Source organism: Streptopelia decaocto (genome assembly GCF_964273445.1).
Source record: "Streptopelia decaocto genome assembly, chromosome: 3".
Lineage (NCBI taxonomy): Eukaryota > Metazoa > Chordata > Aves > Columbiformes > Columbidae > Streptopelia > Streptopelia decaocto.
The window spans coordinates 93325411-93349307 of record NC_138656.1 but is presented as its reverse complement, the minus strand read 5'-3'; the positions used below and the strand labels follow the sequence as shown (position 1 = coordinate 93349307).

At 34.2% G+C, this 23897-nt stretch overlaps 1 protein-coding gene across 4 annotated transcripts in view; it reads left to right on the top strand.

The window, feature by feature from the left end:
* The window catches only part of PHF3 (PHD finger protein 3), a 52363-nt gene that overhangs the window by 21053 nt on the left and 7413 nt on the right, over positions 1–23897 (top strand). For all 4 annotated transcript variants that reach the window (XM_082047251.1, XM_082047248.1, XM_082047249.1 and 1 more), the window contains 9 exons: positions 997–2818; positions 13550–13877; positions 14884–15061; positions 17598–17748; positions 17875–18031; positions 19191–19307; positions 21417–21548; positions 22158–22290; positions 22800–22995. In XM_082047251.1, coding sequence (XP_081903377.1) covers positions 997–2818; positions 13550–13877; positions 14884–15061; positions 17598–17748; positions 17875–18031; positions 19191–19307; positions 21417–21548; positions 22158–22290; positions 22800–22995 — 3214 coding nt within the window. The remainder of the gene's footprint in view (positions 1–996; positions 2819–13549; positions 13878–14883; positions 15062–17597; positions 17749–17874; positions 18032–19190; positions 19308–21416; positions 21549–22157; positions 22291–22799; positions 22996–23897) is intronic.

Below are 23897 nucleotides of genomic sequence, written 5' to 3'. Positions count from 1 at the left end.
GTTTTAATTCTTCTTTGAAAATACTTTATGCCTTCCTTATGCCCTGTGGTCCTTAAACTCATTTTTGAGATTTTTAATCCTTTTACTTGTATTGAATTACCACTGTGGTTCTCCACTGACAAAAGCATGTATCTGCAAAATGCATTGGAATATTAGGTTAGCGTGGCTCTTTATTTCCAATTAAAATTTTAATTCTGTTTATTTCTGTTTGTGCATTTTCCTTTTGTTTTAAATTATGTTATAGTAATTGCAGTCATAAAGTCTTTCATCAAAATATCTTAATACACTTAATAAGTATTTTAATCAAATATATAAATTCTATGTGGTAGCTAATTGATTGTAATTAAGGTTTTTCTAACTTGTTGAACTGGTGGAGTTATTGACAGCTCTGCTTTTTCCCCTTATGGAGTAGGCTGAGTTAAAAAAGATAAAATTACTTAGGGAAATCAGAATTTAAATAAGAGCCTGTGGTCCAAACCTGGTGAATATGCCTTTTGAAAAGGCCCTGGAATGGGTTTCTTGTTTAGAAAATGTAAGAGATGTTATCAAGTGAGAATGTGACTGTGTCTCAGATTCATATACTGTGTTCTCCAAAAGCTTTGTAAACTTCACATGTATATTTCTAATTGCATTATAACTTGTTCAATTTTTACTTGAGGTAGAAAAAGTTGAGTGGTAGAAATGTCGAGTGGGTTTTGTCTTTTAGTCATCACTTCTCTTTTATATATACTATTCAGAACTTTCATAGCCATTGGAATAATATTTTACATCCAAACTGTGGCAGCGTAAAATTGAAATGCAAGTAACTGATAGCTTTTAAACACAGACAGCTGAGATGTGGTGATTTTTTTTTTAATTAAGTAAACAACTAAGTTTGAAGTTCTTCTTGTGTCCAGTAAGCTGAATCAGTCTAAATCAGTTGTATTGTAGGTAAGTCTTGTGTTTGCAAAATGAAGGATGCAGTATAGCTGAGACATTTTCTTTTTCCCTTCCTAGAACCAGTACGGAGTTTGCGACAGAGCACACTAGCCAAACGTTCGAATGTTGCACCTCTTGTTAGTAACAAGAAATCATCTGTAAAAAGTGGATCTGCTCTAAAGACTGGACAGAAACAAGAGAGAAGTCCAGCTAAAGAGACAGATGTTGCTGCACCCTTGAAAATAGAGCAGCCTAAGGAAGTTAGGCGTAGTACAAGACTATCGGGACAGACAGAAGGAACGGCCGCAGCAGTAACAGCATCCCCAAGTAATGCTAAATGTCTTCCTGGTCCCGAAGAGGTGAATGAAATAAAGTCTGAAACCCTCGAGCAGGCAGAGGTTGAGAAAACATCCCAAGAGTCAAGTTCTGCTAATTTAGCAGAAGCCTGTTCTTCTCCTGGAGAAACAAAGGAAATAACAGAGATTGCAACAAAGACTGAATCTAGGAATGTTGAGTCAGTGTGTTCAGTGTCTGCAGATACTGAAATTACTGCAGGTGAAAATGAAGCAAATGATGTGATTGACTCAATGGACTCAGAAACTTCTTCAGAAGAAAAGACTGGAAGTAAAACAGAAGAACCAGAGAAGAAAACAGAAGAGCATCATCAAAGTGGGGTAACTGGAAAAGCTAATGATCCATCTAGTGTTTGTGTGAATCCAAGTGAAATTTGTGAGACCTTTTCAAATTTGTCCAGCTCTGTAGAAGAGGAGATTAGTTGTAGTTCAAGTTCCCACAATGTGGGTGTTGCTAATGAAAATACATTGTCAGTACAGGAAAGTGTAACAGAACCTGTAGGTGATGACAAGGGAGTGGAGAAAACTGTAAATTCAACTGAGAAACTACTGGACAGTACAGAGTTTTGTAATAAAGACTTGAAAAGCGATGAGTTGACTTCTGCTGACCCAGGAAATAGCATTTTAGAAAACACTGTTATTGACCAAACAAGCTCAAATGTACAGCAGCAGATCAGCAGTACTAAAGTAGAAGTCCTTGAGGCATCAAAACTTCAGGATAATGATAAACAAATCAACATTTCATCAAAATGTGAAAAGAATGTTAGGCCTCGGCACAGTAAATCTATAATACAGAATAAGCAAAATCTGACTCCAGGTACTCGACAAAAATCGGGTACAGTGCAACAAGAAATAATGCGTTCAAGAACAAGGGCTGGTCTTAGTGTTTCAGGTCTTCACAGTCCATCTTCAACAAGCCTGAAGCGGAATGCAGACGAGCAAGAGATTCTGCAGCATCCAAATAACCCAGTTAAAATTAGGAAGCAACAGTCTGATCTGGGTTTGAAAGCCAAAAGCTGTGTTTCAGGGGTGACAGCAAAAAAGCAGACCAATACAATGCTGAAGAAAATACCCCGACTCCAGGCTTCTGGACAAGTACAGAAGTCATCAATTCAAAGAGCAAGTGAGAAATCTCCTACTCATCAAAGCTATTCTAAAGATGCCCACCATTCTGTGCACTCATTATCAGGGCATGTTTCAAATCTTGGTCAGAAGCAAGGCCAGAGTCAGAAACATCAGCTTGCAACTGTGCTTAAAACAAATAGCTCCACAAAGGAAGAGGCAGAGACAAAAAATGTCCCTGTTGTAGAACATCTGAAGGAGGATGATAAAGAAAAAAACAAATCAAAAAGAATTGATAAGAATCTCCAACCTCGCCAGAGAAGAAGTAGCAAAAGTCTTTCACTTGATGAACCTCCATTGTTCATTCCAGATAACATTTCAACTGTTAAACGGGAAGGCTTGGAACATACCTCTGGTAGTGAAAGCAAACATGTTTGGGTACCCAGCAAGCAGTGTGGCTTTTGCAGAAAGCCACATGGCAACAGGTGTGTGTGGCTTTGTGTCTGAGGAATTTATTACTGGGCTCAGAACATGTTTTTTTTCTCTCTTACCAAATGTTTCATGATGCTGGTGCCAAAACAGAAAGGCATAGCCTTATAATGGAAGCCTGTCTGTTACAATGTCAATTAGTTTCCTTTGGACTCATACACTTTTAAATCATCTTTTAAATAGAGCATTCAAAACTAGTTTGACCAAAAAAATTTACTAGAAATGTTTTATTATATGAATACATTTTGTGAGGAATGTGTTATTCTGCTATGTTGTTAAAATATGTACTTTAAACCTGACTTTTTTTTTCTAGAAAGAAATAAGACTAAGATGTCTCTGTTCCAGATTGTCATTTCCTTCTTTCCAGAGACCTCTCATGTTGAAGAATCACCATCAACCAAAAAAAAAATCAAATAGTTGTTTGCATGTGACTTTTCTCTGGTAGCAGTGCAATTCTAATACTAAGAAATTTAGAGGCTTTTTTCAGTGTGCATAATCATTGCTGTGAGGCTTTCATATTAACAGGAGCAATGAAGTAGCTCGGTGGGGAGATGGAGAACATCAGTCTCAAAAAAACCCTATAAAACATCCATGTAGGCATATCTGAAATAGGCTTTAACTAAACCTAATAATGAAATTGCATCTGAAGTTGATTATGTCCCTCTGTGACAAAAGCACTGTATGTGAACTGAAAAAGACCATTGGGTTCCAAGAATAAGAATTCCTTTATTGCCACTTATTTTCTGGATTTAACTTTTAACTATCTTTTCATAGTTGCGGTTTTATCTACCAGGCTTTTTTGTTTGTTTGTTTTAAATTGATTTCAAAGACCTTTCTGATTAGTCCTTTGCTTACATAAGAGAAACTTTTAATATTAATTTTCAGTGAGTGTGCTTTAGAACTCTGTATATCAGAGTGAAATACCGAACTACCTCTGGTGCCTGGGGCTTTTATAGCAGTCGTTTGTGGTGAAGAAGAGCCCTTGTGATTTTCATTGACTTATTATATTGCATTTGAAAAACATGCATGAAGTTCATTAACTGTGCAGCTATAGCAACTGCAACAGTGTGTCCTATTAAAAGAATCAATGCTAGGTTTGCTCTGCCTGCTAAGTGGGAATTACCCGATTGGAGGGGAACTCAAACTTAGATCCTTGTTGTGTGGGGTTTTTTTTGTTTTGGTTTGTTTGTTTATATTGCGTTTGTTTGTTTTGGGTTTATTTTGTTTTGTTTTGTGGTTTCTGTTTGGTTTTGTTTGTTTTGTTTGTTTTTTATGTGGGGTTTTTCATGTGTGTATTTTTTTTTTTAAATCCATCTCTTTTCAATTTGTGCCTCTATAATAGTGTTTAATTTTATGCAGTTTGTATTTCCTTAGTTTTCATCATCTTGTGTATTACCACAGTGGTAGAAGTATATGTGTAGGCTGTATTTCAGTGAATTGTTTAAATTCAGATAGGCTGCTTCATGATGTGAAAACGTTTCTGTGGATATTTTGGAGCAAAATATGCATATTTGGGGTGTAAATTGCTTGATATTTGCTAAAAATTCAGAGTTAAGCTCTTCATGTTATCTTTGTATTTTTGCTAACACTTTAAACATCTGTGGGTTTTTTGTTCTGAATATCTTGTTGGAGTTCAGAAAGTCTTGATTTTGAATGCTAAATGAATCTAACCAATACTGGGAAGATAACAGCAGTGGCTGGAACTGCTTATTGTAGTTTATAAAGTCAAGGCAATGCTACAGTAGATACAAATAATATGCACTGCTATAGGATTAAATGCAACAAACCAATTTTGCATCGCCAGCCCTTATTGCTGCTAGAAGAATGGTATAATATATGGATCAACAGCTGAGGTTGCATTGAGAGAGCCCATGAGTTGCCACAGATGATTATCATGGGTATCCTCAAATTTGTAATGTCAGTTTTGTTAAGTTGTTGGGATTGTTTTATTTGAGGTTTTGTTTGTTTGGTTTTTGATATGTCTGTGTTACAAAACTGCTGACAGAACCAGCAGTTTCAACAGGAAAAGACCAGATTTGCTAAATGAAGAAAGATATTTAGTACACAGACACAGAATTTTTGTATATAAAATGTGACTGAGATATAGCAGTGGAGTGAGGAAGCTTCTAGTATTGAGCCCTGTGCTTAATAATAGAAGACTTAGGACCGTCAGTCTTGCACTTTTTATCATCACTGTTCTAAAAAGTGAAATTTTAATTTGTTCAAATTACTTTTATTTTGTAGTTTTATTCTGCAAATAAGAACTCTTAAACCTTTCAGATTCACTTAATGTCACTAAGATACAAGAAGCAGCAAAACTTGTATCTAGAGTGCCTTGACATTTTTGTGTAACTACTGGTACAAGAGCAAGAAAATGTTTTCAGCATGGTTCAAAAAAAAAAAATCATAACATGATAAATTTCACTTTTATCACCTGGAAAAACATCAAAACTATCGAAATTGACTATAGTGATAGGGTTTTTTACACTCACTTTGTGGATTGCTTTTCAAGGAATTTTTGTTTTCATTCTGTAGTAGCCTAGCTGGCCAGCCTGGTTACTTCTTTTTTTGCTTTTTTTTGGCCTCTCTTCATTGTATAGGAGAAAAGGAGAAAGTGTGAGACACAAATATTGACAAATGACAGGAATTTCAACAAATGTGAAAGACAGAGCTAAGATCTGAAACAGTATTTGTGTTTATATTAAAATTCTGGAAATTTTTATCAGTGCTATGGTACAACTACTTGTAGCAAAAGAAGTTGAACTGACCTTGCAGCCCCAAGGTGGGAAATAACGTGCATAACAGCTTCACAGTACATTGTGTTAATGAAAACCATTTAGAATTCAGGCTGCAAAACAGTAGTCACTTGAACCTTTTGTATTCCTTACAATAAATGCAAAGCCACTAACTTGTTAATGTAATATTAAGTTTGGGAAATTGATTCAAATTGAAGACAATGTGTGGGGATGGTTTCATCAGCCTTGTTTGTGTACACAATCCCCAAAGGGGATGCTTACATAGGCCTTTCACAACCCCAGAGTAAACTTACTGTTCCTGCTGGAAGAACAGTAGAAGAGGGATGGTCCTTGTATGTTGATTTGTTTCAGAACAAGCATCTTGACAAGTAAATTTAAATCTCAAGGAATCCATGCAGTACTTTGCTGGCAACATGCAAAGTCAAAGTACGATTACCTTGCACTGCAGATAAAATGAATTTGGCTGGGAAAGGAGGAATCCTTTTTTACAAACATGTGACTTGTATAATCAAAAAAGTACAAGTTATAACGTGACTTACTTTCTAAGAGACATGCCTGGTTTTTTTTCTGTTAATAGATAGTCATTCTTTGGCACCTGATCTTTGAACCATGAGTTTTCACACTGTTTTCCAATTGTCTTGATGCTTCTATGCTTGAACCAACATAGTTTTGAATTTTATATCTTCATTACTCAGAGAGTGGGTGGTCTATGTGTGGCTTTAGGATTAATTGTTTCAGTCTGTTTGCTTGAGGTATTGTGTTGATTCCCATTCAGATATTTACCTTTGCAATATAACTAAAAGATAATTGTTGTTTCATATGAAAATGAAACTCTGTTTCTGGGTGAGTCAGATAATTATGTAATTAGTAGTTTTCAGCACATCTGAAAGAGGTTTTTTTTTTCAGTGTGAAGTTCGAATTACTGTTAGTTTTCATTATAGTGTTGCTTTCAACCTGTTTGAATTTGCTTTTGTGTCCCCATACTGCTGTCAGATGTTTTCTCATCAGCTAGTAACATAAATCTTATGCATAAATTTTCATTCATCTATGTATAGATGAAACGTGTATGTGTATGGATATGCATATCACATAGAAAAATGTTCCAGACTGACATTACTACCTCAACTTCTTAATGAGTTAAAGTGATGTTGAAAATATTAAGCTTTGTCTCAAGCAATAGTTATTTTTCCTGGAAATAGTTGAAGGATAAAATATGTAATTTATTGGCATAGAGCTAGATGATGGTAGCACTGCAGACACTGAGAAATCTGATAATGTTAAGATTTCTTCCTGTATGCATCATACGCATCCTTCTGATGTGTAGGGGCTTATAATATGAATGTATCCAGTTTTCACTGTAGATGTTCAAGTTCTCTGTGGTATGGAGGGCTGAACTCATCTGTGCTTGTACGGTTAGACAACACCTAACTAACATTTTGCAGATTTTCTCCCTTGTCTGCACTCTAATGGAAGAAGTTCCACCAATTTCTGATTAATAATTCGTAGTACATAAATTGAGATATTCTCTTTCTAAGCAAATTTTCTAGAAAGCACTATGTCACAAGCAAAGCTTGTGGCTTTAATTTGTTGCTGGTAACTTCCTCTTTTGAATTCAACAATTCTAGTAAAGTTTTTCAATAGTCTGTGGGAGGTTGGGTGTTTTTCTTGGTTTTGTGTTTTTTTGTTTTTTTTTTTTTTTTCTGTTTTTTGTTGCTTGGTATTTGATGGTGCAGTTTGTGTGGTCAGAAACAAACCGCACTTCTCAGAGCTCACAGAAGAATGAGTGATGCAGGACCAGAGTTTTACTTAGGGTCTTTTTCCCCCACATTTCAACTCTTCTTTAATATGAAGGAAGACTTTGCTATATTTTTAAAAGGCAATTAATTGGAAAGTGCAGAAGTTGATTTAGCAAAGATACAGTATTCCTGATCTTTTTCATATATATAGTCACAAAAAAGTTTCTGCGCAACTGTAATACAGAAGATTACTTTGGCTGATGGATGAAGTTAAAAAAAAAATCTGAGACCTGTTTTTTTCTCCTATAATAAAAGTTATTAGGACATTTGTTTTTTGAAATTAGTGCTAATACCTCAGTAAACTTATTTTGGAACCTGGTGATCATATCATTTGCATTCTTAAATTACTTGTGCATATTTTTTTAAGAGTGGATGCATATACAGCAAATGAATCGTTAGGACAAAATTCTTCACAAGAAACAGTAATTAGAATAATTATGCCTTAGTTCTAGTACATGTTAATTGAATAGTATGTTAAATTTCAGATTGTGCAAGATGTCATTGATACTTTTAATTTTTCTGCCTCTGTTACTGCTTTCTTCCACTGTGAAAAACCTTGCAACATTAAAAGTGATCATGCATGTCCACAAAAACTGAATGATACAGTATAAGCAAAATAGCATTGTAATGTATAATTAAACCATGGAAGGACTCCAGTATATTTTATATTTACAACTGTATCATTTTATTAGTAGTTTTTATATGGATTATATTACTATGCTGCTGTACTGGTAGGATTGGTATTAATACCAGTACCATTAGGGAACCAGGCAAAGGGATAGCATTAGCTCTCTAAAATACATAGTTTTATAAAGTATCTATGTATATATGCAGTTTATAGAATGTACAATCCTGAAGATACAACATGTGGGTAGAATGCACTGCTAATGAAGCTTCCTCTAGTTATTATGATTTTTTAATTAATATATATATATGTGGTTAATGTTAGGAGATATATTGTACCCATTTTTTTGAGGTTTTGGGAAGTTCAGTTTCCTGTTTTGTTGTTGGGCACGCTTCATGTATTCACCTTTAGTTCAAAGAGCATAGGGTTGCTTATCTCCCTGCTTGCTTCCTTTTCGGAGAGGTTCGTGTAATGTGAAAAATAAAGAAAATTATGCCTTTAAGGGAAAAAGGAAGTTATATTATGTAAAACATGGGTTATTGAAATTGAATACTTAGGCAATAAGTTTGCAGTGTATTTTTCCTATGCTGCGAATTCCATGTAAAAGAGGTCTGCTGATATTGTTTCTTTGAAGATAGTCGGTTATTGTTTCTAGAAGATCAAAACCTAAAAAACCATGTCACCTGTGTTAGACTTGTACAAAAAGCAAACAAGAGAAACTGCTATTTGTATCTGCTCTGACAAGGTAGAGCATATATTTTTTTTTTTATAAACATTCATTTCACCTGAGCTTTGAATTAAGCCTATACTGCTTCACTGATGTGGAGGCTCTGCTAAAGCTGCTTCTCTACTAGTGACATCTTCAAGAGCTGAAGGAAAAACAGTTGCTTCTGTGCAGTGTCTCTGCTGTAACGTTGGCTGGACTGTAGCATTAATGCAGCTGAGACAGTTGTAATGTTAATACAAATTTACAACAGAATTTATAGTAGGTTGTTGAATAGTAGAATTAAGGGAGAAAAATGCAGATGTAGGACATGCTTTAAATAGTTAAGCCCTTAAAAAGTGCATGAATGGTGATGTTACTCCTCTTAGGTGAATTTGGGGTTTGGGTGTTATTTTGAATAGTTTAAGTTTTGCTTTTTTGTTGTTGTTGTTGTTGTTGTTGTTGTTAAGATTTGAGCCTTGTTGCTCTGTTTTCCCTATGCTATGTACCACAAATGCAAAAGACTAAAGAGAGCCAATTATTTCTGATTTTCTCATATTGTTAATTAATCTTAAAATGCCAATTACTGGCCTGGACTGAACTGTTCTGACAGCTCCTAATTTTTTGTCTTCTTTTTTACTCATAAGAATACCTTTACAACAAACAATTTTTTAATGAATGAGATAGTTTCTACTCACTTTACTTGTAAAATACCATTTCACAGTAGTGGGTTTCTCTGGAAACTTGGTTTTATTACATAAATTGATTGCATGTAAATTAATTTTAAAACATGGCGTGTATATTTTGAAAATAAATCACTCAAGCCTGAGTTTTTTCATCTAACAGATGAATTTAATTTACTACAAATAACACACCAAAGAAGATCTCCCAATTCAAAGAGAGATTGTGGAAGGTTTGGATTAATTATTGCCCATCTCTTTTTATGTATTATCAATTACTTTCTGATTTTAAGGTACGTCTTTTCATGCTGATGTGTGCACAACCAAGAGGATTCTTTAAAAGGAATGAAACAATAACCTACTCAATGTGAAGTTCTCAGTGAACTGTCAGCTGTCACCTGTCAGCTGTTTAGATTTTTTCTTAAAATTTTGTTTTTATATTGATTCCCAGTGAAAGCGATTCTGTTCTTGAATGTGGCATGATTTAATATTTTAAAACACATTTTTCTTTCTCTTTCAGCTTTACATCTTCCAATCCAGCCTTACAACATGGGTAAAACGCCTGCACTTCAAACCTGAAGCAATCTGCAGTCAGAAACTTTGGTGTTTTAATAGTCCAAGATACCAGAACCTCTTCAATCGAAACTCTGACAGCTGTGCAAGAGGACATCCTTAATCCTTCAAGCCAGGCTTCAGTTTCTCTTGACTCCTCTTTGTAGTCTTTGAGCATTGTCTGTTACCCCATTATAATTGCTGTTACAAATCATAATTATGTTTTGTGGGCAGTTGAGTGAAACAGATAAAGATGTAAAAGTGGCCTTATGGTAAAAAGGATTGTTTGCATTACTGGTACCAGAATCAGTATGTTCTCTCCCAGTCTCAGAAGTCACAGTCCTGCATTTGCCTAGTGTCACTAGATATAGTGACTCTTTTTTTAGACAGGCAGCACCAGTGTTTTTATTGCCATTGGGTATAATTAGGTTTAAGCAAGACAATGTTAAACACAACATTCTCTTTTATAGTACAGGTTTCATGGACATTTCCAGATTCTCTTTGTAGTCTCAGTTTCTGAATCCTGAATTCTGAAGTTTTGTTGTCTGTATTTAAATATAGTGTAATTGAAACCTTATTGTGAAGACTGGAATGAAGCCAAAATGATATTCTACCTTCAGTAGTTTCCTTAAGATGGCTTGAATGACATCTGTCCATCTTGGTATATCTTCCTGGGGAAGAATGGTCTGTTTCTGAGCTGAATTCACTGTAGGTTTTTTAACTTTTTTTTTTTTTTTTTTTTTTTGGTGTGTAAATAGACCTGAAAATAAAGATATAAGACTGGATGCCTATCTGGTGCTTTACTCATCATACACTATTCATATTTCCCACTTAATATGTGTCAGCTAAGCTGAAAAATTCCATATGCTGTCACTTTAAAGTTGAAGATGTGCAGCAACTTATATATGTTAGTCTCTGGAGTTCATCTCTGCTTTTTTTTGCAAATTTAATCTGTTTTCTAAATAATCAAAATCTTGTTTTGGTTGCTTAAGATTGCAATCTACCTTGCTCATAAAACAAATTAGTTTCCAATGCCTGAATTTCCAAACAGGGAAAGAAATACATATATTTTTAATAAAAATTCAAGTAGTAGTTGTGGCTTCAAGACAATGTGTTCTTGGTTTCCTTCTATTTTTAACCAAAAGGCATTCATTCATTAGCACTCTAAAATACCATTTAAGCAAGGAGCACCTGACTGCGTGCTTTGCACTTGACTGTACGCTTTCATCTTATTTCAGCTCTGTAGAAAATCTTATATTTTGAATTTTTGTGACCAGTTTTGGTATTCCCGAAACTTTACTAATATTTTATTTCCGTGGTGTGAGTTTGTATCCTATGTAAAGCATCCTCCTGTGGATCCTCGCAGTTGTGGAATAGGCACTCATGCTGTATTCCTGGCATTGTGCGTTTGGCTCTAGGTTCTCAGGAGCAATCATCTTTGTGTTAAAGTCCCGTTGCTTCTCTCTTGTTTTCCTTTTCTGTTTATGAATGTTATGGTATTACTCTGGCAAGGCCATCAGAAGCAGTTGTTACCTTTCGTATTTCTTCACTTTGCTGGAACATGGGTCTGAAAAGATTGAGGTACTGACAAAACTCTGGCTTCCCAATAGAAGCTGCTAAGTAGATGGGCAGATACTGTTTGCTGGTCGTGACTACTACCAAAAATGTACTTACAGCTCAGAAAAAAAGAAAATTAAAAAAGAGAAAATAGTTTTCTTCACAAAGTAGATAAACTCTTCTTCAAATCTCACAAATAGCATTATAGGCTAGTGAAGATGGAAATGAGCTTTTTCTCATGCTGCTAGAGCTTTAAACCTTCTCACACTCATTTTACATCAAAATGGCCATTTACTGCAGCAAAATTTAATACTGATTTATTTTGGATAAGGAAGGACAGAACATAAAGCCACAATATTTTCTTCTTCTCTTGTGTTTCAAATATTGCTGTTAAATATATATTTAATCTCTTGAGATACCTATAGTTTCTGGAATATAGTATCTGCATCAAACCATCTGGACTGTTTCTCCACAGTTCTGGTGAATGAGACTTCTAAGCATGTTCTATAATTTCTATATGGTTTTGCAAAGTAGGTAAGTCAGCAGATAGCAGATCCTGGCCTTAATAGGACCATACATACATTAGGAATAATTTTCCTTAGAATCATATTACAAAAGAAATGTATAGAATATTAAAGAAACAAGGCTTGCAGGTCAGTGTATTTAGCTTGTTGAATATACTGCTGAAACAACATTTCACTTAATTACTTTTTAAATTGGGTCTGTGTTCTACGGAATTAATAATTAGGTAAATTTTTCAGTATTAATAAAGCACTCACATTTTTCATAATACACTTGCAGTCTTTCTGGATTTTCTTCATCCAGACAATATATATCATAGTACATATATTTAATATATTTTATTTAAGTATAAAGCAAAAAAAGTTATGAAAGGGGAAGGGGAATGTAAGTAGATAATGCAAGAGATCTTGCTACATCATTCCAAGGCTCTTTAGTAATGATTCATTATTATAAGAAAGGATTTTAAAAAAATAACTACTACCAATTAAGTCTCTGGAATACATATTATATATGTTTAACCTGTCTAACTTTGAAATTTCACATCCTTCCACAATTGTTCCACTGGAAATTGTACCTTTCAGTGCAGTTAGGTACTAGTCATACCTAATGAAGTTTGCAAAATACATCTGCAAAATAGTCAGAAATGGTGGTTTTATTTATGACCAAGTGATTTTTACACTTTCAAAATACAATCTGTACTTAGAGTTACATTAACTTCCAAAATAATGAAACACTTTAAGTGACTGTGAAAAGTGCCCTTTAAATGATACTCAGTGTTTGAAACAGTCTTTAAATAACTCCAAATCTGAATAAAATAGCTGAGCAACACAAAAGTGTCATGTACCTTATTTAAAACTAGCCAGTCAGACATTGCAAGCTAGCCAGATGTAGCTGGAAGCCAACTGCTGTTCTCATATTCACTAGTAAAGAGTCAGCCTTCTGGAATTAATTCAGTAGTACTGGTCTAAGGAATGTGATGTGAAATCCCAACTCATATCTTGATGTTTCTGTGCTAATCGTATTTGTCAAAACTCTTGGACATCTCTGACTGCTATGCAAGATTGTAGTCAATACATTTCTCCTGTAAGGATGATGATCATATTTGAAGGAAGGCAAGGATAATGTGCTCTTTCAAGAAAACTTTCTTTCCAAGTCTTCCAAATCTTTACAAAAAAGTTTACTGTTTTTGAGAGTTGTGGATTTTTTTTTTTTTTTTTTTTTTTAATAAACAGTCTGAAAAAATCCTGTTGGTAGGTTACAAAAAATCCCGTTGGTAGGTTACAAAAAATATAATGAGGTTATGATATTCTCTTGGACTATTACAAAGTAAAAAAAAAAGTCAAAAAACCTCTTTCTTAAGAAGATCATACCATGTCGTAAGGCTGGAGATGGATGTAAAGCTACAAAGAAAATCACTTACCAGGTAAGGAGGAATTGTTGAGATGCACAAATCAAAACAAGTATGGTATGTTCTGCTTAAGTTGCTATATCTTCTTTCATAGTCCATACACTGACTTACGGCTTTTTCGTTTTCAGATTTATGGTGGGCTGTGGCAGATGTGATGATTGGTTTCATGGTGATTGTGTTGGACTGAGTCTTTCTCAAGCACAGCAGATGGGTGAAGAGGATAAAGAGTATGTGTGTGTGAAATGCTGTGCTGAAGAAGACAAAAAAATGGAGTGTTTTGATCAAACTGTACCGGATAATCAAGTGAAACTTGAAATCCATAGAGAAGAAAAAGCAGTTGAGTGTGAAAAACCAGGGATGTCAAAGCAAACACCTGCCTGTAATCTAAATGTAACAAGTGAAAAAACAAAGCAAACAGAGGACACTGGGAAGCACAAAGTCAAGATCTTCAGGAGGGTAAGTCTTAGTACTTAAAATTCTGTTGATTATTTGAGGTAGAAGGAGCTTCCTCTTAATGTCCTGCCATTTAAAATACGTTTCAAACATTTTTGTGCATCTAATTTAGAACTTCATTATTATTATCGGAGTGACTTCATTTTCTAACTGGCTTTAATCTTTTCAAGACTATATTGCTAAACTCCTCTTATATTTAGCAGGGTTATGTGTGCATCATATGCATGTGTATATATGCCTATATGTATAGGTGTATGTAGAACTTTGTGCATTTTTCTTTCTAAACACTTTTACAGGATATCTCTCGATTTGCTGAATGATAGAAACTGCAGATCTTTTTATCTGTAGAACAATATGAAAACAGTATTTTAGTTTTGATTGTTTTAACTTAAGATTATATGTAGAAGAAAATGCCTAATGCTTTAATTAGGGCCTTTCTGCTTGCTTTGTGTCTCATTTTACTAACCAAAGGATAATTTGCAAAAGCAGTGACATGTCTTTATTAAAATTCTTTAAAATCTTTTAGTATATAGCATCATGTTCATCATAACTTAATCATCAGTAATCCTTTTTGTCTTATTTCTGCATATTGGAATTTTAGTTCTGACATGGAATCTAGTCTGTTTAATTTTGGTTTACACGCGCTTTCTAATCGTAAGTGGCTTCCTGCAGATATGTAGCTAAAACTGGTTAAGGGATGTTCGTTGGTATCCCTGACCTTTTAAAATAGCAGAAAACATAGTGGTTTTCAACATCGAGCTTAGCTGCAAACTGCCCATGATGTGTCTTCAGCTAATATTTCAAAGAGATTGTTAAGCAATATTTGGCAGTAATTTGGGATATTGTTCGTTAACATTTTAGAAAATATAATATGATGGTGCATCCATTGAGGCAATTAATTATACAGTGTACTTAAAAAGGAAAAATCTGGGGAAAAAAAAGTGTGCTAAGTATGCAGTAGTGTATTGTGTCATTCAGTAGCGTGGTAATCTGTAAATGTTTATTTCAGGAATCTGGTGATGGGAAGAACTTGTCCGAGTCCAGAGACTTGGATACTAAAAAAGGGCAACATGTTCCTGCTCGAAAAGGATCACAAACTGCTGTAATTCCTCGGCGGTCCACTGAAGATAAAAATGAAAAAATAAGTAAAGAATCCCTTGGTGTGGTTGAAAGGTCCATGAAATCAGGTAGTGAGGTTTGGTGAAGTACTATACACTGTAATTCACATGTATGTACAGTGCAGGATGATGACTTTCTTTACAGAATCAGTTTTTCAAACCACATTTTGTAGTGCAAGTGATAGTGATCTCAAGAGCTGTTTGTTCACATGATATTTATGATCTTTATTTCTCATTTTAAGTTTTATTTAGCAGGTGAATGTTTCCTGTGTAGATGTGTGAATCTCTCCTGTTTTAATAGTAGAGGATGCTCACATAATTAAGAATGGGAGAAAAAGTACACAAAGATATCTCTGTGTTTAAGCTTCATTTCACATTGCAGAAAACTTTGAAATACTCTTCCATCAAATAAAATGAAATACTTAATGTACATAAAAGTGTTTTAAATATAAATTATACTTAGTCTTAATGATGTCTTTTGCACAAATTGACAAATTATATTAACTCATTTCAAAGGGGAACATTCTATTGCACACTGAGCGATCAGATTTTCATGTAAGTTTTATTTGAGAGGTTGAAGGGACGTATTTCCCCTCCCAGCAACCTCTGTCCCCTCCCCAGCTCACTTCCAGGAAGCATGTTTCTACCAAGATTGTGGTAATATGAAATTGTTGTCATTTGAGACTGAAATCTCTGAAACAACGGTAGTGAGATTTTGTGCGAGATCTGCGTCTTTGTCTCCTAAACTCAAGCTTTGAATTCTTGTCTTGAAAAAAAACAAAACAAAACAAAACAAACCCCACCACCTCCCAAACAAAACAAACAAACAAAACAACAACAAAACAAAACAAAAAACTCACACAACAAAAACCAAACCAAAAAAACCAGCAGCTCTTCTGGTCTTTTGCCAATGCTGATATGTTCTAGAAACTTTTTGGTGGAAGAAAACAATGGAAAATGTCAGGGTTAAGTCTAAATTTAAATATAAATATTTTATACTGAATGGTATCTTTTACACTTCAACTACTTTGTTTTTCAACTTCAAAATTCAGAGTTACAAAATAATTGACATCCCTTTTAGCTGCAAATTACATGGAGTGAAATGAGTCTTTGGCATCCATGAAATAATTGAATTGTTCTAAAATATATTAATTGAACTAGGAGATGACAAAAAGACTTTTATAATGACCATTTCAAAATAGAAGTTAATCTTAAAAATGATTTTTAACAGATGGGAGGTGTGGCAGTCTCATTTAGGACAATTAGCATAAAACTATTAAGCAGCATTTGTCTTAATCTCTTAACTGCTTTGAATTATGCTTATAGTGGCTTTGGTTATTGCTAATCTTGCCCATAATTTCCTTGTTACGGGACTGTGCTTTCAGGTGGTCCAAACTTTGCCAAAATGTTGCTGGCATGTGGATGATGCCCTCAGGCTACATTTTTTAAAAATTTTTAGTCCATTTTATCATCCTCCTTATGAGAAGGAGATGAGCAAATAAAAGCATTATTAGAGCTGCTTTACTTAACAATCCTGGCATATGGACACTTTAGATGACAGCGCAGAGTGGCCAACAGCTGTCTGGGGTCTGTACCACCTTGCTGGTGAGGAAGGGGAAATCAGTCATTTTGATATGGATGATAGTTGCATTATTGAGGGAGCTGGTGATCCAACCACACAGTCTGTCCAACGGGAAAGAAAATTTGTCTTCCTATAACTGCAGTTAGTTTGTTTCTGGTATTAATGTGTTTTAAGTTGTGGTCAATAGGCAAAAGTAGTAACGAAATACTTCTTTTTGCCATCAAACACTCAAGTTATATCTTCATCGGTCTTCAATTTCTTTCTTTTTCGGACTAGAAAGTGTATAAATTAATATTGTTTATTTCCCATTGTTTTAATAAATAGAAGGTCACTGCTCTAAATTAGTGGCATGTTCATGTGCTGAGACAAATGAGCTTTCAGTTGACACTCTGAAAATTAAAGTTTGAAGGAATTTTGGTTTTTTGCTTTAATGATTTTAATTTGATTAGAAATTTCCATTCTTTGTATTATTTCTGGCATAAACCTTATAATGGCCTTGTTTAAGAGGGTCTGTTACCTGAATCAGAAGCTGAAATTGTTACAGTTGAAACAATTTTGATGACTAACAGATACAGAAATGCCAAGTTTAACAAAAAATGCTGTTTTAAAGTAAAGTTTAATATGCTTGTATTAAGTGCTTCCCAGTACAATATTTCTCACTGTAGTTGTTGAAAAATTAATTTAAGCTTTTACAAAAATTTAAGGTCAAAAATCCTACTTAAGATCAAGCTAATAAGTACTGGTCATCTTAGGTTAGTGTAAAAGAAAGTCCTTTAGGACCTGTTTGTTTCTATGAAGGAAGTCTTTTCTGGATTAATCTGTGTAATGCAAAATCCAAACCAAATAAGAAACAAGACAAAAAATACCACTACCGCCAGAAAACAACCACTACTCTGTGAGTCCATTCCGTATCCGTGAAGGTCAATTCTTAGCAGTTTAAAAATAAAAATGACATCTAAAAATGTTAAAAGTTTCTAGCAGTGGCTTGAGTAGCTTACAATTTTTAACTCTGTGTTTTCATAGGTGTTCATGAGAAACAAGAAATTAAGAAAAAGAAAAATGAAAAGGGAAATATTAGTGCAACACACGTGCCAGCTGTGCCAGCTTCTAAACCTTCTGCTGATCAGATAAGACAAAGTGTCAAGCAGTCTCTTAAGGAAATTCTGATGAAAAGGTAAAGATACATTATTAAATGAAATTATTAATTTACATTTCTAATTATTTTCTTTCTGAAGTCAAAGACAAAAATATTAATTATTTGGAAGCATTTGCTTATTTTTGCCTTTGTGTTCTATTGCAGGTTGACAGATTCCAGTTTAAAGATTCCTGAGGAGAGAGCAGGAAAAGTTGCCACAAGGATTGAGAGAGAGTTGTTTTCTTTTTTTCGGGACACTGACTCAAAGTACAAGAACAAATACCGAAGTTTAATGTTCAATCTAAAAGATCCTAAAAATAATGTATGTATTATTTGTTTGTTGTGCTTTGCAGAAATCCTTTATTTGCTTTAGATTAAAGAAACAGTCTTCTATGTAGATACGTTTTAATCCTTTCACAATTTATCGTGTTTGTTATTTTTTCTGTATGTTTCATCATCTCTTTGATGTTTGTCCTCTTGTGTACTCAGTGTTCTCCATGTTCTTTTTTTTCTTGTTCCCCATCATTAATTCTTCAACTCCTTGATTAGAAATTTCCATTCTTTGTATTATTTCTGGCATAAACCTTATAATGGCCTTGTTTAAGAGGGTCTGTTACCTGAATCAGAAGCTGAGATTGTTACAGTTGAAACAATTTTGATGACTAACAGATACAGAAATGCCAAGTTTAACAAAAAATGTTTCAAAGTGTACTGGATACGAGTTGCCTAGGTTAAGTGTTTGTCTTTACCACTGATGTGTTGTCTAGGTGTCCCTGTCCCACCCCATAACTCTTTCCTGCTTACTGCCCCTGTTTTTGTTTCTGTCCAGTAGCTTGTCTCACTGTGCTTTTTCACGCCCAGATTTCTCAAGATTGGTCGTTACTCTCTTTTCTGCTTTCTGTGAGCCCATTATTCAACATCATACCCCCTCAGCTTCTATCTTTTGTCCTTTTGTCGGTTATTCTGATCAAGTTGCTTTGCCTGTAGTATACTACTGTTGTCATTAGCCAACTCTCAATTACATGAACTGGCTAAATTCCGTCACTGGCTTCTCTTTGCTCATAGTGCTAAGCTATAGGCGATTTTTTTTTTTTTTTACTTTAGGAATTCAGTTCAGTCAGTCAGGAAGCACAGACATCCTTGTTAATATTAGTTTCTTTCTGCTGTATAACAGGGCATTTGCACCTTTACCAAAAAAACCTCCCGAGTTAGTACTGCAATGGGCATAAACTCACTTTCTCCATTTGAACAGCAGCTAATTATACATCTGATCATTAAAAGTTTATGTAGATACATTCTGATATGTAGAATAAATGGAGGTCTGGAATTAACCTTGTATGTTATAAAATCTAGTACTGCTTACTGCAGTGGGAGGTAATTGCAAAATCACACAACCCATATAGCTTTACAGAATATGTTGCATGTTCCTTTTCTGCTTTATTTCCTGTTGGTTAACTTTTCTACTTTTCTACTTTTTCCAGATATTATTTAAGAAAGTACTGAAAGGGGAGGTTACACCAGACCATCTAATAAAAATGAGCCCAGAAGAACTGGCTTCCAAAGAACTGGCTGCTTGGAGACGGAGAGAAAACAGACACGTGAGATTTGCCAACTTATGTTGTTTAGTTGACTGCCTAAGCGTATTTAACTTCTGTTTTCAGGTTAAATGTGTGTAGAAAGAACAGAATGTGCATTTCACAAAGCAACTCTGACTAATCAGGAAGACCTCTAGAATTATTTAGTATTAAAACCACGAAGGGCTTATTAGGACAGAAGTGAGAGAAGTGCAGTAAATTCCTAAAGGGGGGAAACCGTGTGTTTTCCGTGCAGCTTTGTTGCTGCTCACTCTTCCTTTCTTCTGTCTCGAGGGTGAAGGCGTCTTTGTTCTTATATCCAACAAGATTTTAAAGCTCTAGCTGGCGCTTTATACCCACCAGTTTCTTAAAAAGGGGGAGATAACCCTTTAGGCAAAACAAACTGAACTTGTGGTGTTTATAACTTACATACTGATGGAGAATGACAATTCACCCACCAAGAAGTAAACCTGAAGCTGAAAACCTGATCTGCCAGTCTGAAAAACACTTTAAAGGGGGAGATAAAAAAAAAGTACAAAGTTTATTAGGTTAGTTTGAGCATTACTTTTCTCAAAACAGAGAGTCATGCTGTCTTTATTGCGGTGTTGACAGTTTCAAAGGGGAAGCAGGAATATAAGGAGCTGTGTTAATTTTACAGAAGATACCTTTTTCTTGGCTGTTACCCTGTCTATTAGGCAGTTAGTCTGATGATAGTTAACTGCAGTTAGTTACAATATCTGAATTTGTGTTGACAGAATCTTTGGTATTTATATGCCACTTCATAGAACTGAAAGGTACAAAATGTGGGTAGTGTTAACTGATGCATTTTGTGTTTGGGTTTTATGGTATTAGGAATTGTGGGTTATATCAAATGATTTCTGATAAAAAAATCAGTGAGTAGGTACTTAAGACAGAATAAATGAAAGTTCATCCTCTTGAATTCTATGTGTTCAGAATGAAAGAAAGGAATGTTCAGTGATAACTGATTCAGTACAGTGGGATGCTGTTTCAGACACTGCAATTAGCATCGCATCATCTATTATTCCTGGGTTTTGGTTGTTTTTTTTTTTGCATATTGCAACTAGACCTGTTTATGAGTCACACAACTTTTTACTAGTTCCTATACAAAAATAGCTGTTGAATTATTCAGTTAGCTTAAAGTTGTTTTGAGAGCTTAGATAAACATGAAAAGTATGTTTATTTTGTAGCTATTGAAAGCCCATCTTTTGTAGTACGTCTTCATTCCATTTATTTTATAAACATCAATAAAATACTCAAAACAGACCATACAAAACAGTATTCCACTGCTACAACTTCAAAACAAAAGCACCTACTGCTTAAAAATTACTGAAGGGTCCTATATATTTCAGAGAAATACTTAAAAATTTCTAGAAGTTGAAATGGAATACAACATGTAAAATAAATGTATAATTTGTCTGTACCTTTAACTTTCCTATTCAAGCAAAACTTTGAAACTACTGCTTACTAATATTTTTGAAGTTTCCTCAGTGTGTTCAAAAGTAACTTGTAGGTATTTGGCAGACAGGTAATGCAATCATAGAATCCTTGTTTCCTTATGAAACCTAACTTGCAATATTGAGGACAGCCAACACAAACTGTATTGGTTTAAGAAGTAGAAATGTGCTTTAAGAAGCAATTTAGAATTAATGATTTATGTTTTATTTTTTGCCACAGAGAAAAGCAGCAGTGCTGGTGAGAATTAGCATACCCTTTAAGAATACATTTAAATGTTTTTAATGAAGTAGAGCATTAGTTCTATGTACTCAAAAGACAAGCTTTGGAAAAATATATGTATTTATGTCCTACATTGTCCCTATTACTATAGGAAAAGAGTAGATGCATTTTTTATTATAGCTCTTGGCCACCAGAACTACCCATCTTTAACGTCAGTGTTGAAAGTCGGCTTTATAACTTGTTTAAACAACGTGCCTGAAAATTACTTGCTACACTGTTGGTGAAGTTAGTCCTGCTGCTTGACACTTGCAAAATAAGAACGTTTCCGTTCTTCTCAGAGGGTTTCCTTAATTGCAGTTCAATTTTCTGTTGTTATATTTGTGAATTTCCAAGTTTTATCATATGTAAGTAAATATACATAACTTCCTGTTTTTACAGACAATTGAAATGATTGAGAAAGAACAGAGAGAAGTTGAAAGAAGACCTATCACAAAAATTACTCACAAAGGAGAAATAGAAATTGAAAGTGAAACACCAATGAAAGAGCAAGAGGAAGTTATGGAAATTCAGGTAGAAAAGAAAAAAGAGCAACGCAGTGTATTTATTTCATAGATAATACGGGTGTAAAGTGGTTTGTATATAATCTTGTTGCTCACATATGTAATTATGTGTTAGGTCTGGTTTGAGTTTATTTTTTCCTTTAACCTTACTGACTTTCACTTCTGGGCCTTGTGGGTTTGGGGCATTTTATTATTTTATTTATTATTTTATTTTATTTTATTTTATTTTATTTTATTTTATTTTATTTTATTTTATTTTATTTTATTTTATTTTATTTTATTTTATTTTATTTTATTTTATTTTATTTTATTTTATTTTATTTTATTTTATTTTATTTTAATTTCCTGCCCCGACTCCAAGTTAAGTCCATGACTGTATGATTTTAGCAATAGTAGAAAGTATTCTAAATCTTACCTAAAAGTTATTTACGAGTACCAGCTCATTCTTTAAATGCATTAGTAGATTTTGTGATAGTCTTTTAGGCTATACAGCTAAAGGGACAGTTTTATGTCTGAAGGGAAGAAAATACCATCAAATATTTAAGCAATATGAGTAGCATTATTAGGACTATTAACAGAGGAAAAAAAAGATAACTGAAAAGTGCTTGACTTTTCTTAGGAACCTAATATGAAGGTTTTTGAGAAGTCAGAGGAAGCTGAAAAAGATAAAGAAGCAAATGAATCTTCATCTCCAGACACTACAAGTCAACATAAAAATCATCTCTTTGATCTTAACTGCAAAATCTGCATAGGTAATTTTGCACAGCACGTCAAAATAAATGCATCATGCTTGTATAATGCTTTTTAGTCATAAATCTCAATATACCTCAAGAATGTAAATAAATGTGGGGTGTTTTTTTTAGTTTGCTGACAGGGATGTGGAAGCACTGTTTTACTCTGTAATTTACCAAAGAGACAGTATTGACATGATACACTATTGACATAAAGTTGCCTTCTACTTAAAAAAAAAAAGGTGGGGGCGCCTGCAGGGACAGAAATCTCTTTAATTGAGTATACATGCTATTGCTGACTCCTCATTTCTTTATCTTATCCCATTACAGTGGCAATATTTACGGATAATAATATATAAATACATAGTGTATAAACTTGTATAAATATTTATAAAATGTAAGTTAGGATAAAGAAATGATACTTCAGGGGCAGTATATAGTAGTTTTGGTGCATCTTCCTTATCTTCAGAGGAAGTCCACTTTTGTGTCTTTAAGAAAAAATAAAAAGCATTGCAATTCATTCTCTGCAGGCCGAATGGCACCACCTACTGATGATCTTTCTGCAAAAAAAGTGAAAGTGTCTGTTGGAGTTGCACGGAAGCAGTCGGACAACGAAGCAGAGAGCATTGCAGATGCCCTTTCGTCAACGTCAAGTATTTTAGCTTCAGAATTACTGGAAGATGATAAGCAAGACTCATCAAAATCATCATTGACACCTCTCCCAAAGTAATATAAACTGTAGAAAAGTATTTTAAAATGAAAGACATTATTAATCTTGTTAAGCTATTATGACTAAAGCTAATTTTTCAAATGCTATTTCATTAATCCATTAGTGTACTTGAAGTTATACAGCTTCTTAGGAATGGGGTTTTCTGCTGAAGTAAATGATGCTATGCATTTGTATAAATAATACTACATATATTGTTGTGATTCCAGAATTTCTAATTAGCACATTTTCTTTTTGGAGAAAAGTAAACAGCCTTACATTTTCTGATGCAACAAGGCCTAAAAAGGCACGAGTTCATATTAAAAATATCAGAAAATAGATTTTGTATTTTATTTTGCTATTAAGGAAAGTATTATGTACAGTGCTGCAACTGAATGAGCGTGTGTATGTATAAAGCTGCAGAATTTGAGATTTCTCTAAACAGGGCATTTACACTGGTAAATCAGGGTAGTTTAAAATCTCAAAGCACCACTTTTCTAGAAATGACAGCTAACAGCAGCTTGCTTGATGTTTTGTTGCCATATTTGCTGTCAATTCTCTCTTCATTTTCTCCCACACTCGGCTACCCACTAAAGAGGGAATTGCAGTTTATGAGGATGGGTTTTTTTTTTTGTTTGATGGAGAGATTTCTAGAAAAACATCGACTCCCAGTTATTTAGAATTGACCAGAGTTCATGCTGAAATTTTGCCTTTATCAGGACAGTGTGATCCTTTACCAAGGACAGTGGACTTTTTTTTTTTTTTTTAATAGTTTGCTGGAGATTCAAATAAGTAATTTCTAATGTAGACAGAAAGAAACGTAGGTTACTCTATTACTGTAACAGCAAACGTGTGGCAGTACTGGGTGGCTAGCTTAAAACTGCTGATAGTGTGCCTAGAATATTTTGATAACATGTTGGGC